General features: G+C 43.3%; 1 protein-coding gene across 6 annotated transcripts in view; it reads left to right on the forward strand.

Annotated features, from left to right (window-relative positions):
- Nucleotides 1-15826, forward strand: part of NFAT5 (nuclear factor of activated T cells 5) — a 73916-nt gene that overhangs the window by 37987 nt on the left and 20103 nt on the right. For 2 of the 6 annotated variants that reach the window (XM_064160198.1, XM_064160199.1), the window contains exons 3-6: nt 1947-2505; nt 7554-7746; nt 10781-10971; nt 13293-13465. In XM_064160198.1, coding sequence (XP_064016268.1) covers nt 1947-2505; nt 7554-7746; nt 10781-10971; nt 13293-13465 — 1116 coding nt within the window. Of the gene's footprint in view, nt 1-1417; nt 1480-1946; nt 2506-7553; nt 7747-9893; nt 10243-10780; nt 10972-13292; nt 13466-15826 lie in introns of those variants that run through there. The other 4 variants (XM_064160202.1, XM_064160200.1, XM_064160201.1 and 1 more) reach the window with 4 other exon arrangements.

Raw genomic sequence — 15826 nt, forward strand, 5'->3', positions numbered from 1 at the left:
AAGCCAAGTAAACATCCTGAACAGCAACACTCTTTCTCAACTCAAAGTGGCTGCAAATCAGCTCCTAAATATTGTCACTGGAATTAATATCTAGATTTAATAGTTCTTGCCAATCCTAGAAATGTTTTTTTTTGAAACAGCATTGCATTAATGCATGATATAGAAAGGATAAAATTGCCTTTAAATTGGAATGCAGTTCAAAGTGACTGAATTCTCCAATTTCAGCCACTGTATTTGCCAAAGAACAGACTGGAAAATGGAACTGGTATCATTCATCTGCTCCCGGTTCACTGGGAGGTTCAGGAAAGGGACCTCCTATGAAAAGTAAAAGCAGAATAGTTTATTGATCAGCTGTAGTGATCAGTCAGTTGTACAGTCTGAAGTGTTACTGTCACATAAATTTAGCTCAGAAGAGCTGTAAGAAAGGCTAATGGTGTAAAAATTGTTCATTCTCAGTCAGTGCTACCCCTGCTGATCTCATGCAGGCTGCTTTCTAGGAGGGTTTGCTAAGTTTTGCTGTTAGGGAAATATACAAACTATGGTTGAACATATTTTATTCTGTTACTTTTAAATAGCTTAAACCAGATAAAATAGTTTAGCTATCTCTAAACCTTTCAGATTAGAGAGATTAATGTAATAATTTGGTTTAAAAAATAATCCAAACAACAAAAAAGGGAACGTCTCATGTTCCTCCTAATAGCAGTTCTTACCTCTGTGACACCAGGAAAGAGCTGAGTGAACACATTGTGTAATTATGTGTGTGTATCATCCACAATTTGTTTCCAAAATTAGCTTATTTCTGTGGTTCTTGTTGGTGATGGAAGGTTTGGTCAGCAGTGCAGAGTAACAGAAAATCATATCTTGCCCTCTCCTCCCCAGGAAGCTTAAGTCTGAGTATGAAATTTGGTTAGTTATTCCTCAGTGAGCTAGAGCTTGTCCATTCTGCTTCCTCTGAAACATCTTGGCCTATGTTTGCAGCCAATGAGTCTGTTAGACTTCTTCAGTGGAACTCTCCAAGGGTGGATTTGAGTCTCTTAACTGTCCTCTAGCTGTTTCTAAACCAGATTGATGCTTGTGACCTCTGGAGGAGTCACAATGGCATCCTGCTTAGTAGGAGTTTTTCAGAGGTCTGTCCCAAGTCCGTAAGGGACTTGGCCAATAAAGTCCAAAATAAATGGGTCTCAGTGACTGAAGGGGCCTAAATGACAGAAACTCCACATCTCCTAGGAGCAGCATCTCACCAGTAGAGAGATCTCATCTCTGTTTTGAACCTTCAAACCAAACAGCTCTGTCATAGTGACTGATACCAGTTCCATTTTGCCTCCCAACTCGAGTTGATTTTATATTTTATTTCTCATTTATGATGGAATAATCAGCAGCTCTTTTTCTCATTTATTTTCTCATATTTTTATTCCAGGATTTGCCTCTGAAGCAGGGAGTGTCTGCATTAAAAATGACCTGTAGTTCTCTGCTTCATAGGTTAGAAACTTATTTTAATATTTTGTGGCTAAGCACAGTCCCGTCTGTTTCAAAACTAAAAACCTTTCCAACGATAAATGCTTTAATTGGCACCGAATCTGGATTTGTAAGCATTCTGCACTGGGGCTTCCATTACTGCAGATGAAATGGCTCCTACACAGCTAATTAGTCCAGCTGAGGCAACGAAAGCTCCATTTACTTGCAGCCATTTTTATGCATTTAATATTAAGTTTAATAAAAGCTGATTACAGCGGACAATAAACGAGTCTGATTTGGACGTTTCCAAAGCTCCATAGCAGCCAGGCTGTACTGCTTTAAGCATCTGCATTCCAAAACTTTACCAAATTCCAAATATTTGTTGGGGGAAAGCAATCTGTTCCTAAATCACTTTATTTCAATGGGACTGCTATAGCCAGCACACACAGCACCGTGTTATCTTGTATTTACTTGTGAATTATACACCGCAGATGCTTCTTCAGCTCCTTCCTCTTCCTCCATGGGCGGTGCTTGCAGCTCCTTTACCACCTCTTCCAGTCCTACCATTTACTCTACCTCAGTCACCGACAGCAAGGCTATGCAAGTGGAGAGCTGCTCCTCAGCCGTGGGGGTAAGTACCCGAGGGGTAAGTGACAAGCAGTTAACCAGTAACGCAGCCCAGCAGCAGCAGTCAACGCCGAAGAGACACACAGTCCTGTACATCTCGCCACCACCCGAGGACTTGCTGGACAACAGTCGGATGTCCTGCCAGGATGAGGGCTGTGGATTGGAGTCAGAACAGAGCTGCAGTATGTGGATGGAGGATTCACCCTCCAACTTCAGTAACATGAGTACCAGTTCCTACAATGATAACACTGAGGTGCCACGTAAATCACGCAAACGAAACCCAAAGCAGAGGCCAGGGATCAAACGTCGAGATTGTGAAGAGTCCAACATGGATATATTTGATGCCGACAGTGCCAAAGCGCCTCACTATGTGCTTTCTCAGCTCAGCACGGACAGCAAAGGCAACTCAAAAGCAGGAAATGGGTTGGTATCTGTTTTTTTTTGTTGTTGTTGTTGTTGCTTTAAAACCAAAACCAAACAAAAGTTCTATGGCCATATGCAAAACCGAACTAAAAAAACTCTCCCTGTGCCCCATCAAGTGTCCTGCTCAGATTCTCACATAAATCCCTTCTCTGATGTTCCCCTTCAGTATCCTGCTCCCTGCTAAGTTCTCATTAGGCTTGTTAATCTTTATTTAGAAGATAAAACTACCCTACACCGACTGGATGCAGTGCTGATGAGCTCATCCGTGTTCTTGTTTCAGTGAAATTCCTAACAGATTGCACAATTCCATTTAGAAAATGGCAGTGGAAACCTCATTGTGTTGCTGCAGAAAGGCAGAGTGGATGGGACGCACCCAAATGCTTAATGTTTTTTGCAGGACTTTTAAGTGAGAATTTCAATCTGTGCCCTTCACCTGCTTCAATCTGGCTATTGATCGACTAAAGAGAGCCGTAGGAGGAGAAGTTAATGGCTTGTTAGGATTTCTCCTCATTTCCATTAACAGATGCTTTACCTTTTTATCAAATGTTAAGATGGCATGGTCAACCAGACCTTGTTTTTCCATGTGAATTCACTTCTGTATTTGATTTTTTCAGAAATAAACCTCTAATCCTGTTTCTCTCTGTGCTTCTGGGTCGTGTGCGTGCGTGTGTCTGTGCGTGGGCACGCCTGGGTGGTGGTCTCATCTCTCCCACTCCACACTCTTCGACAAACTCATCTTGCTTAATGAGGGGAAAGTCCATGAGCTTACAAGTGTCTTCATACATTTGATTTTCTTGTGGCTTCTTTAGTACTTTTAAGATGGTCAAGTGGATACTTTGGCTTTTTATTTTGTGGTTTTTGGCGGGGATTGGAGGTGTCTTTCACTTAGTTTTGCTGCGGTGTTTGTCCTTGCAGTATGTTCCAATATTCATCACAATAATGGTGAATATTAAAACTAGACTGCTGGGGAAGATGATGAACTAGGGAAAGAGCCTGGAGTCTGTGTTCCCAGAGTCATTGCAGTTCCATATTTAAAGTTTCACTCTCAATAGGTGGTTCTGTGGAACACCTCCAAATTTGCTAGCTTGGGTGCTGCAGTGGCAACACCAGCTCTGCGAGCTGCTCCTATCTCAGACCTCTGGGTCTTTTGGTCTGTCCTTACAGCAGCCATTCTAAGCTTGGCTGCAGTTGTCCAGCATCACACATTTTCACCGGCTGAATTTGATAATAAAGTACATAGTAGAGCCAAGAAAGAAATCAGCATGTGCAAAGCAGCTGCTTGGAGCTGAGATAGTGCCTCCACTGAGCAGAACTGGAGGTCAGGTCTCCGTTAGAGAGGGAAGAAGTCATCAAAAGGCAAGAGCTGTGTGACTGTAAATGTGAACTTTGGACCTCAGAAAGGGGAAATTTAGTAAATTCTGGAAGAATCTCATTCTGAAATATCACAAGACTCTGACATCCCCTGAAAACGTTTGGTGCTGACCAGCAAATGTTCACCAGTACTGCCAGCAGTGCTCTGAGCACAGGGGTAGGCCAGCATAATCTCTTCCTAACATTGTATACAGGCTGGAGTCAACTGCAGCAAAGCTCTTATGTAACAGGATTGTCCTTTAAAATAAAAGCTCTGGGATAAGAAATGGCCACAATACTAGAAAACTTAATTTTGCTGTTAGAACGTGGAGATGGAGCATTACAAATCTAGGTCACAGTAGTGACTTTTTTTGTTTTGACTTTCCAGCCTGATGGAGCTCAGCCAAAGGAGTTCATTTACTTCTGGCTTGAAGAAAAGAGCAAGGAAAGCAGCCTGGTTAATTTGTGGAGTGGAAATAGCATTTGCCTCAAAAGAGGCTTCTGGTCAGTTGTCTTTCAGAGCTAGGAAGGAGAAGAATATATTCCTGTGGAAAGTGTTGGAACTGGTGAAAGCCTTTTTAGAAAGGGATGAATTGATGGTGATTTAGGGCAGAGTCTCGGATTTCCGACAGGCTTGGTGCTCACTTTCCCTGTCAGGTCTCCACTGGGAACAGCCCCAGTGCCAGCACAGGGCTAGGCAAACCTCAGCTTTAATAGAATTGTGGGGTTTGGCACCGAGGCTGCTGCTTTAGAAAAGACATGCTGGCTTTGAGGAGACACTGTCTGGAAACAGCTAAGCTAATAGAGAAATGTGTGCGTGGAACCTTGCACTGTTTGTATGTGCACAAATGCTACTCTTAGAAATAAGCCAAATGAAAATGGTAACTGGAAACACCACTGGAAGTTTTTACTGTAAGCTTTAAAATGGCCTTCAAGTTCAGCTAATCTGGTTTAAGTAAGGATTTCTGTAGGTTTCTAAAGGAAAGACTTCCAAACTGAGTGTTGGGCAATGTTTCATTGAATGAATAGGATGAGGTATTAGCATGTTGATAATTGTGTTCTAAGAGTAAAGTGCTGACAGGAAAACAGTTGGGTTGGAGAGGCCAAAGTGTTAAAGTCATGCTGCTAAACTTCACTTTTTGAGTGTTAGAAGTTAATTTAATTTTGCTGGCTGCCTTTCATAGAATCAGAGAATGCAGTGGCTTGGAAGGAACCTTTAGAGGTCATCTAATCCAACCCTCCTGTAGCAAGTAGTGACAGCACCAACTAGATCAGATTGTCCAGAGCCATGTCAAGACTGACCTTGAATGTCTTCAGGAATGGGGGCCTCATGCCACCTTCCTGGGCAACCTTTCCAGTGTCCTACCACCCTCACTGTGAAGAGCTTCCTCCTATGTCCTAATGTCCAATCTGAGTTTACTCTTCTCTGGTTTAAAACAATTGCCCCTTTATTGCTTCCCTTCAAGATTCAGCAGTATCCTAGTCTCCCATATTAATTTATGGAGCTCCCAAGGTTAGAGTAAGCAGTCCCTGTACATTCTTTCCATGGTGCCTTTTCCCATGCTGAGGATCCAAGTGTGGTGATCTGGATCATGCTGTAGGATCACCTTCCTGGGGGGAAGCTAAGAGGTGGTAGCTGGGTGTCTTAAAACTCTGAGTGAGAAGATATTCACTGAGACTTCATAAATGTATTCCTTTTAATTACTGGCCTGGTAGGAAGACTGGAGAAAGTGATGATTTAACAAGCTTGAATGTGATTAACATTATTGCTTCACTTGCAGAGAAGCAAAGCGTGTGGTGGTGTTAATGACAGCTCATTTAGGGTGTCACAGGTGTTGTATATGCTGCACTGAAGAAGAGCTTTGTCCCTTTTGTTTCCCTGTGTAGTATTTTGGTGGTTTTAAACTGCCTGTTTGGCTAAATGGTGGCAGAATAATCAGGACTCCTTGGCAGGAGGATGGCACTCCAGCACTTCTTTTGTATTAGTTTGTAATCCAGATTCTGTCTGCTACTCCTGGGTTGAAGAGAGGCATAGAGGATAGACTGGGCCGGGCAAGGATCTGTGCTGAGTGTCCATCATGGCTTGGCATCCCCCTTACTTTGCAGACAGCCCATGGTGAAAGAGTTAACCATCATAAACAGAACAACAGGAATCATAGAATGGCTTTGGATGGAAGGGACCTTAAAGGTCCAGTTCCAACCCTCCTGCCATGAGCAGGGACAGCTTCCACTAGCTAAAATGAAGTTCCTGCCAAGCAAGACCTTGCAACAGCTCAGCAGTGTCCATTTCAACCTTTTGTTTCGTGTGTTAAATGGTTTTGGAAGGCCTAGTAGAAATAAGAGCATGAGAAACAGAACTTGGAGGGGTATGAGATGTGGTGGAACCAGGGGACAAAGTGCCTGACCTTCCCTGGACCAGGGTAAGGCCCATTTGTAGGAGAAAGGCTGGATCAGAGTGTGCCAGGGCTGAGGAATGGCTTGGAGGTGTTTGCATTCTGTGTGGCCTTGTGCTGTTCACTGCACAGCAGGAGCTGTAGGAGAGGTGCTGATGGTGTTTGTGGTATACTGGTAATTGGAAGAGAGTACTACAGGTTACCCCAGCATCAGGTCAGTGGTGAACACATGCAGTGCAAAGCTCCCAGTAAAAGGTTTTGAAGACAAAACCTTTTCACCCTTCTCCCCAGGAAGAAAAAGTCTTGTTTAAATAATTTCTGTGTGTGGCACACTGAAATAGGATTTGTTTCCTGAGCGCTTATTACCTGTTACTGCAAGCGGCTTTCTGCAGAGCAAGAAGCTGTTAGAAATGAGTTTTTGGTAGTGAAATAGAATATTACATTTGCATAAATTCATTGAGCTCTTTTCCTGCCTGTCCACTTTGCCATGGTGTGCTGGTGTTGGCCAGTGTTAAAGGAGCTTGTTAGTCTCAATTCAGGCTCATTATACCAACCTGCTCTGCCCAAGATCAGAGGTTGTTCTCCCTCGCGCTTTAACGTGCACACAGAATCCATCACTTAATGTACACTTCAGAGAGCTTCTTCCTTCAGGTTTTAACTATGAAACTGGGCACAAGAGGCAGGACACCTTCAGGTACCCACCTGGAAAGAACCAGTCCCTTGGTCTATGCTGCAGATGTCGAATGGGTGCAGTTATGTCAGGACTTTTTACAATTAATTTGGTTTTAATGTAAATTGGTCAATCTGTTTCTGCAGAAATGAGCTTGTGTGGCTGTGCGAGCTCAGGGGAAACAGGCATGAGGCTGTTTTCCTGCTTTAAGAAGTTATCATTTAACCCTAAACCCATTCTGTGTGCGTGTGTACATCTGTGTAGTTGTTACAGAAGAAGATAGTATTGGGCTGTATCATGGAGTGTGCAGAAGCTGGTTGAGAGCCGCCTGCTGTTTGTTAACAGGTTAATGCTCATTGCTTTTCCCTTCCTTATGCTTATTGTCTGAGCAGTGGGTCCTCTTTGTCCTGGCTGGAGGAGGCAGGAGAGCACCATTTCTCTTCATCCTGCAGGTTTCCTTTTCTTGTCAGAAAGAGAATCCCAAAGTTTGCTCTCCACTGTCACTCTTCTATCCATTAATGCACACTTTATCTTTTTAGCTTTTCTGTGATTTAGGTGTTTTGTTTTTTTTCACAATTGTTTTAATTAGGAAGCTGCTTATAACATCTCTTTAATGGTCTGCTTTGGCTTCCCAGAGCATCAGAGAACCAGAAGGGAACTGGAGGGAAGAAGACCCCAATGTTGTGTGGTCAGTATCCAACTAAGAGCGAGGGGAAGGAACTGAAGATAGTGGTACAGCCAGAAACCCAGCACAGGGCTCGGTACCTGACAGAGGGCAGCCGAGGCTCCGTCAAAGACCGGACCCAGCAAGGCTTTCCGACTGTAAAGGTATGCAGCTCAGTGCTGGGTAGCATTGGGGACCTCTTCCCAAGGGCTGCTTTATCAGGATGGGAACTGTTTCGGTTCAGACAGGCCTAGAATCTTGAGCTTTAAAGGGAATGGGCAGACTTCGCAAGCTCTGCTGTAGATATTGTGCTCTATCTCTTCCTGCAGGCAACAAGAGTTACAGGATGAAGAAAGTTTCATGCCAAAGCCATATATCATCTATGATGCATGTCCTAAATATGCACTATAGCCTAAAACGATATGCTTTAATAGGGTGGGAACTGGTTCAGCTCAAGTACAACTAGATTCTTGATTTTTTTGGAGGGAAGGGAGGAGACTTTGCAGTCTGCAGTAGAGTCTCTGCACTGTCTCTTGCAGGTAGCAAACTCTTACTGTCTCACAAAGTTACAGGAGGAAAAAATCTTAATGTTGAAGGATGCTATCACCTGTGATGCGTGTCTCTTAGCCTAAACTGAGGTGACCTTTGTAATTAGAGACACTTGAGGCACACAAAACTAAGATAGTGAAGCAGTGTAACTGAGTGTCGTTGACAGTAAGTCGTTTTTATGCCTTATTGATAAGGATATACAACTAGGTTTCATTAAAAAAAACAAGAGTGGAGTTTGGTTGGTTGGTTTTTTTAATAAGCAGTATCTGAATCCATTGTGTGTATTTTAAGTAGGGTCATAAGGACCTACCTAAGGTGTCTTTTCTGGGGTCGTACTGCTTAGGACAGTTATAGTGAAGCACATGTGGATTAGGAGAGGAGGAAGGAAAGAGAATACAGTTGTCTTCACACTTAACAAGTGCAGCCTATTCCCTGTATAAATTGATGCCTTGAAGTTTAAGTGTTCTCTGAGGCAGGGGTGAGCAGTATTCAGGACTCAAAGGTGTCTCAACCCTTCTGGTAATGGGGCAGGATCTGGATTGAGCAGATGCTGGTTTGTCCAGCAAGCATTAAGCTGCTTTGTTTGTCTTGCCTCATTTGGAGGGGAAAAAAGGACAACTGATGTAATTCACCTTCTCAAAGAGGGGAAAAATGTTGGTGATCAGGCTTGCCAGCCCCATGAGAAGGGCTTTACTGTAAAGTCGTCAGAGGATGGGGACCAAATCCCAGGAAGGAAGGAGGAGCTACAAATGAAGGAGAAACACAAGGAGGAAGGCTACAAAGAGGTCTTTCATACTCCTGGTCAAAAGGAAGAACATTCAGAGGCTGCTCTCCAGTGACTGCACTGAGTCAGTGAATTTGCAGATCTTATTTCTTCTCTTGTGCAGCCACAGGGCTGTGACTTGGCTGAAGTCACAGAGACGTGGGGCAGCTTCCGTGGCTGGGATGCTGCTGTGGATATGCAGCAACTGTTAAGGCAGAAGAGAGGACATCATCTAATGACTTGATGATCTCAAAGGTCTTTTCCAACCAAAATGGTTCTTTATGCATCTGTGATCTTGTATGGGGCTCCCAGACTGCTCAGAAGTCCAGCATGAAACTGGAGATGGGCCTGTTGAGATCAGAGAAAGGGAGGAAGCTCAGGGATAATGTTTTGATGTCTGTTACAGGCTGCCAGACTGAGGAGATAAGATGATGCTTTATATAGGTAACTAACAGGAGTCTGCTGCTCGCAGATTCACTCACTCTGACAGGTTTCAGCCATCTGTCTATCTGCAAGGATAGCTGCACAGCTTGGTGGAAACAATCAGGGCACTTCAGGGCTATGCTTGTGAAGTTTCCCTCATGCAAATTATGGAGAGGCTTACCAGGAGTAATGCTGTATGTGAATTGCACAGAGGCAGAAGAACTCATGTCAGATACCATCACACAAGTTGCAGGGGCAAACAGTACGAATGTAGAAGTGAATATGGAACTGAGTACAGGCCAGCATTGCCCACATTATGGAAACAAGGCAAATAGAATCCTGGTTATAATGGAGAGGAGTGTGGCCAGCAGGTTGAACCAATACACAACTATTTTTCTTATCATACAGATAAGAAAGAGAAAATATAACAGAAAAAGTCACTTTTCTTACATAGGCCACTTTTGAGAAAGCAGTGAAGCAGTTCTCAACCCAAACTAATTTGCTAGATCCTCAAAGAAATATTTGCTTATGATACAGCCTTTAAAATATGTGCTGACTACAGTTGAGTATAGAAGTGTACTTATCTGTAAAGTTCTGCTCAACAGTGTTAGAAGCATCTCCAACACTTCCCTCAGTCCTCCTGAGTAATGTGGAAATCCAGTGGTTTCATCAGAAAAGAATCCATTCATATAGTCCTGTTGCTATGGAGATGTAGTGCTCATTTATGTGAGTTTTCTTAATGGGCCTTTGTTCATCTGAATTTCCTTTTAATTCCTTTCCCAGTTACCCTTTAGCACCCATCACTGAAAATTCTGTTTGGAAGAGTCTCGTGTTACTGGATTCCTGGAAGCTCAAGCTTGCTTTACCAGTAGGCAAACTGGTTCATACCCTGCGTATCAAAGTCTGCCAGGGTTGGACAGACAAAGTGAGTCAGTGGAGCTTCAGGAAATCTGAGCTAGTGGAAAAAAAAATGTGTAAAGGACAAGAGGGTTTTTGTTTGGGTTGGGTCTTTTTTTGGGTGTTTTAAAGATGGGAAAGAACAGTGTGAAAACGTTGCTGGTTCAGTAGAGGTCTGGTGCTTGCTTTTCTCTTGCAGTGCCAGTCATGGGTTGTTTCCAGCAACACTGGGAGCAGATTCACTTCAAATTCAGCTGCATAAGATGTTTCCTGTTGTAATTAAGAGGCATTGCTGGCCAACATAAATATTTCATTGAATCATAGAGTGGTTTGGGTTGGAAGAGACCTTTAAAGGTCATCTAATCCAACCCCCCTGCAGTCAGCAGGGACATCTTCAACTAGATCAAGTTGGTCAGATCCCTAAACAACCTGACCCTGGAATGGTTCCAGGGATGGGGCATCTCCCACCTCTCTGGGCAACCTGGGCCAGGGTCTTGCCACCCTCAGTGTCAAAAATGTCTTCCTTAGAGCTAAGTCTAATGCTCGATTTGTGTTCCATGTTCCAGCTGGAAGGTCACAACGAGCCGGTGGTGCTGCAGGTATTTGTGGGCAATGACTCAGGCCGAGTGAAGCCACATGGGTTCTACCAGGCCTGCAGAGTTACTGGGAGGAACACTACTCCCTGTAAAGAGGTGGATATAGAGGGGACCACTGTCATTGAGGTCGGGCTGGACCCCAGCAACAATATGACACTCGCGTGAGTAGCTTCTTTTTATTCATTGACTTCTTGTGTCCAGAAACTGATCTTCCTTCTCCACTGGCTTGGTTAGATGCTAAAAGTCCAAACATCTTGGCACACTCTAGGCACTTAGTGAAGCTTTGTGTATAAAAATCACATTCTCAGTTTATTGTATTTAAAGCTTAATCTTCATTAACCTTTCTCAGTTAACTTTGTTGCATTCGTTTTACGTTCTGTTTGATCAATGATGTTCATGCTCAAGCATTATGTGGCTTGCAGACTGGTCACTGCTTCTGCAGCTTGGCTTGGCTTTTAACAAGGACAGCATTGCTGTTCAAAAGAGGGAAGGGAAATGATGGAACCTTCTGATTCCTTTAGAACCCACAAGACTGGGAGCCGTGGATAGTGAGGCTAAGCTCTGTCTTTACTCCTCTTGCTTTGCTTGTTCCATTTCTGTCACTTCCACCAGACACCCCTTTGTCAGAGCAGCCTTCTGCTCTGCTGTCCCCACAGAGCTGCTCTGGGCCAGCACAGGCAGCAGTTAGGGCACAGTTTACTGCAGTAGGTGTGAGACAGGTATTTCTCAGCTGCCTCTGTGGCTTGGATCTCTGAGAAACTTTAGGTTCTCTAATAAGCTTTCTACTTTTTTCTTAATCTATAGAGAGGGAGTGGTCATTCAGTGTTTCCAGCAGAACGTAAGTTTTTAATGGGGGTGTGGTTGAAAGCTGCTGCTATTCACTTAGAAGTTTGTCTTGCTTCAAGAGAAGACACTTTTCTTCAGTTCACAGTGCCCACTGAAACAGGGTAATACAGTTTGCCAGTGCACTGAATCAATCTGATTTTTTAAGTGTGAAATATATTCCCATGCTAAGTTTGGAAGCTACCTCTTCTTAATTAAATAATTATCCTCAAGTGTTAATGTGAAACCAACTCAGTACAGGGATACCAGGTAGATGAATTGGGAATTAGTTAGGGAAAACTTGGCTGATATCTCAAAAGCTATCTCAATGACTCAAACTCTTCCAGGATCTCAGTGATGCTGCAGTGCTTCTGTGAATGGTAACACCAGTGAATCAGCCTCACCCCTACTCTCTACTCCCAAGCTGTTGCTCTTCATGCAGGACAAAAATTTGTTGTATTCAAAGGCATATCAGGTGGTCCCTGTGCCTTTTGGGTCTAGGAGCTGAGATCCTGGTAAAATGACAACATTCTGCTTCTTAACACAGCAGCTTGGGTTTGGGTATTTGTTAATTTCTCATCTGTCTTGTTTTTCCTGGTTGTTTCTTGCTTTTGCATCTGTCTGAAGTCAGCAGCATGTCACTGTCACACTGGCCCTGTATACATTTCCTGTAGGACCACAGTTAAAGTATGTCCTATCACTTCCAACTTCAACTGAGCATAAAACTTAGTACAGTAAGTTTTCTTCTACTACTGCTTTCAGTGGATGCAGAATATTTGTAGTAATAATCTGATAGAGCCCTGTGATGGTTTGGGTGTCACATGCCCCCACCCCATTTGGAAAATCACCCAGACTAGACTCAGAGGCTCTGGAAATTGAGTGAAGCTTTCTGTTTACAGCTTAATACAATATACAAGCAGACATTTACAGTGTATACAGTTATATACAGAAATATACAAGTTAAAAGGCAATACAGAAACACAACAGCCGAAACCTGAGTCCCCAGGAGGGGCTCTCAACAACCCTTCCACGTTCTTCCCACCCCTCTACCTTACCCAGGATTTTGCCTTACACCCAGGGTAACTTGGAGGGTCAGCCAGGGGTGTTAGGAAGCAGATAGGTTAGTCACACAGACGGCAGGTTAGGTTAGAGAGAGAAGTGCAGCCCACAAAGGCCAGAGAGTGATTCTATTATCTATTATCTCTATTTATGTTCTTGTTCTTATGCATCTCAGCAAGCCTATGAGTGCAGCAGACATCACCATTGTTTCCTTTTCACAGCCTGTAATCTAATTCTTCTCACCAAAACGTTCTAGCTAGGCTTGAACTAGCAAAAGCCCCAGGAGTGGAAGAGCAAAGATCTGTGTAAATTGAAGGCTTACAGGTGACTTGGTTAGGTTGCATTTTCTGTTTTGTTCACGTTGCTTTCACATTCTTTGCTGCCGTGATTCATCCCTCAAATTATGCCTGGTTGAATTGAAAAGCAGGCTCTAGAATGAGAAAGGTCCTACAGAGATTTCATGTAAATAAGGGGAAAAATCTGAAGGTATTGCAGTAATTCAAGAGTTCTGACTTTGTGGATCCTGTAGCTAGCTGAAAGTTTATCAGAGAGGCTGAACTTACTGAAGTCAACTAAACTGTCTCCCATCTTGTGTTGGTAGGGTTGATTGTGTGGGAATACTGAAGCTGAGAAACGCTGACGTTGAAGCTAGGATAGGGATTGCTGGCTCCAAGAAGAAAAGCACACGAGCTAGGCTGGTGTTCCGCGTTAACATCACTCGCAAAGACGGCTCCACTTTGACTCTTCAGACACCTTCTTCCCCAATTTTGTGCAGTAAGTACCAAAGTGAAAGTTTGCTGTTGGATGACTCTGGATTTTAGTGTGATTGCCATAAAAGGCCTCGAGGGTTAAAAACCCTCCAGTGTCCATCTGTGCTTTTTTCAGAGTTGCTGTGGGTAAAATCACATGGCTTGGGCTCTGCTTGGCGTGGGGTGTAAGTTAAGTGACTGACCCGTATTGAGAAGTAGTTTTAACTGTTATTGAATGGATTTTTGCCTTCTAACAGGTCTGGATTTTTTTTAACTTTGCTTTGAACTTATTGTGTGACTTTTTTTATGCAGGTTTTAATCTCTTCTGTCAACTTTGAGTGAGAAGAACTTGTAATAAGTTAGTGCCCATCTCCCTTTGCAGTTGTGCTGGTTTGATGGGCCAGGGGCTGAATCTGTTCCAGTTCAGTGCAAGAAGGAAACTTTTTATAGCTGTTTATTAAATGCTCTGTTTAGCACTGTGCACAGATGGCTGCTCTGGCTGGTTAGGTTCTGCTGAGCAAGACTGGGGCAAGCTGTGGTACATAGGGGTTGCCTGTGCCTTTAGACTCTGCAGTGACTTCCAGTTGTAGGGATTTTCAGTCATCTGTCAAAGAGCAGGGAAATGTTTAGTGCAGCTATTGATGGGATTCCTGAGATCTCTTGATGAAGGAGGAGACAGGAGAGCTTTTCCTCCATGCATGGAGCACAGTGTGATTACACAAGCTCCTGGGCACTTGTGTCCTGCTCTTCCCATTGTATAAAAACGTCCTGGGTTTTGGTGGTTGGTTTTTTGTTTCTGAACGCTGTCAGTACCTATTGTGTCAGGACTCCTATTCAGCTTGTCAGAAACTGCAGTTTTGTTGCCAGCAAAAAGCAGATTGGAAGAGGAGATAATTAGAACCATGTGAGCTTCCACATCAGCTACCACTGCGTGCTTCGGTGCTGTGGGCAATCTGCAGTTGTGGCATGGAGCCCGTCTCAACTTCCAGGGTTCTGCTCTCACAGAGGATTCCTTTGCAAGACTCGGGGAGAGGAGAAACCTTGCAAAAACCCTGGAAAGGCTGATAACCGAAAATGTGTCCTGCTGATGCAGAGGAGGACTATTCTCCTCTCTTCAGCTGTGTTCTGTGCTTTAGATAACAGTTTAATGTTTGGGAAACACTTCCAGAAAGGACAGATGGAGGTGTTCCCATCCCTCTGACACTTTTTGACTCTTTCTTTTCCCAATGTATTTCAAACTGTTGGAGTTCTCAGGTTATTCATTTTTGTGGTTGGAAAACAAATAAATGTATTTGCTAGAAATCCAATTGTCTCACAACTCTTTCTGCTCGGTACAGCCTTGTAGTAACTTTCAGATTCAAGAAAAATGTTTTCAATGCAGTTACTAAAAGGTCTTTCCATGTACATTTTGTTTGTCTCAGTAACTTACTGGAGTTGTTTAAATCTTAGTAGAAATGGGAATGGAAAGGATTTGCTGTTTTCTTAAACACAACAATCCCAAGCTTGCTGTTTGAAGTAGACCCTGAGGTGTTTTAGAGAGTGGTTTTGAAATAGGGTGTCTAGCTAAAAAGGCTGTTTTTCATGTTTTTGCTGCTTAGCTTGTTGTTAGGGCTAGTCCAGGACTGGATTATGAGAGTCCCTTGTAGGTGTGTGGCCATTCTGTGGGTTGAAAGCATCCATATAATGTTAGTAGCTATGTTTTGATGCATGGGCAGTGAGTAAAAATCAGGATATGTGAGAATGATGATATGCTAAGGGAAAGAAGGAGGAAAGAAGGGAATAAAAGTTATCCTTTCATAAATAGCTGTAAAATATGTACGGTGAGAAATAAATTGGTTTTGTTTTTAGCAAGCCAGGTTTCAGTCAGTGCATGAGAAAATCTTCCTAATTGTGTAAGTAGCCAGGAGATTGGCCAGGAATTCTACAGCATCTTCCTTGGTGGAGGTCTAAACAAAAAGGCAAAATACTCTGGTTAGGCTTGTGTCTTGGAGGAATGCTGGGTAAAACTGATCATAATGTGAAGGCTGAGAGTGGAATCCTTGGAGGCTCTTTCCAGTATCCTTCTGCTGTCTTGACTTAGTTGGAAGTCATGGTGACTTGCAGTAGATCACAGCCAACCAAACAGTGCTGGTACATGGCACTGGGTGATCAATAACAACTTTAAATGTTATGGTTTATTATGTTACTTGTTTACATAAATCATCTTCTTGAGCACATCTTGTTTGTTTGCTACATCTTAGTACAGATGTGTGCTGTACCTTCTCATAATCATAGAATCATGGAATCAACCAGGTTGGAAGAGACCTCCAAGGTCATCCAGTTCAACCTATCCCCCAGCCCTATCCAATCAACTAGACCATGGCACTAAGTGCCTCATCCAGTCTCA

Source organism: Pogoniulus pusillus, chromosome 20, assembly GCF_015220805.1.
Source record: "Pogoniulus pusillus isolate bPogPus1 chromosome 20, bPogPus1.pri, whole genome shotgun sequence".
NCBI lineage: Eukaryota > Metazoa > Chordata > Aves > Piciformes > Lybiidae > Pogoniulus > Pogoniulus pusillus.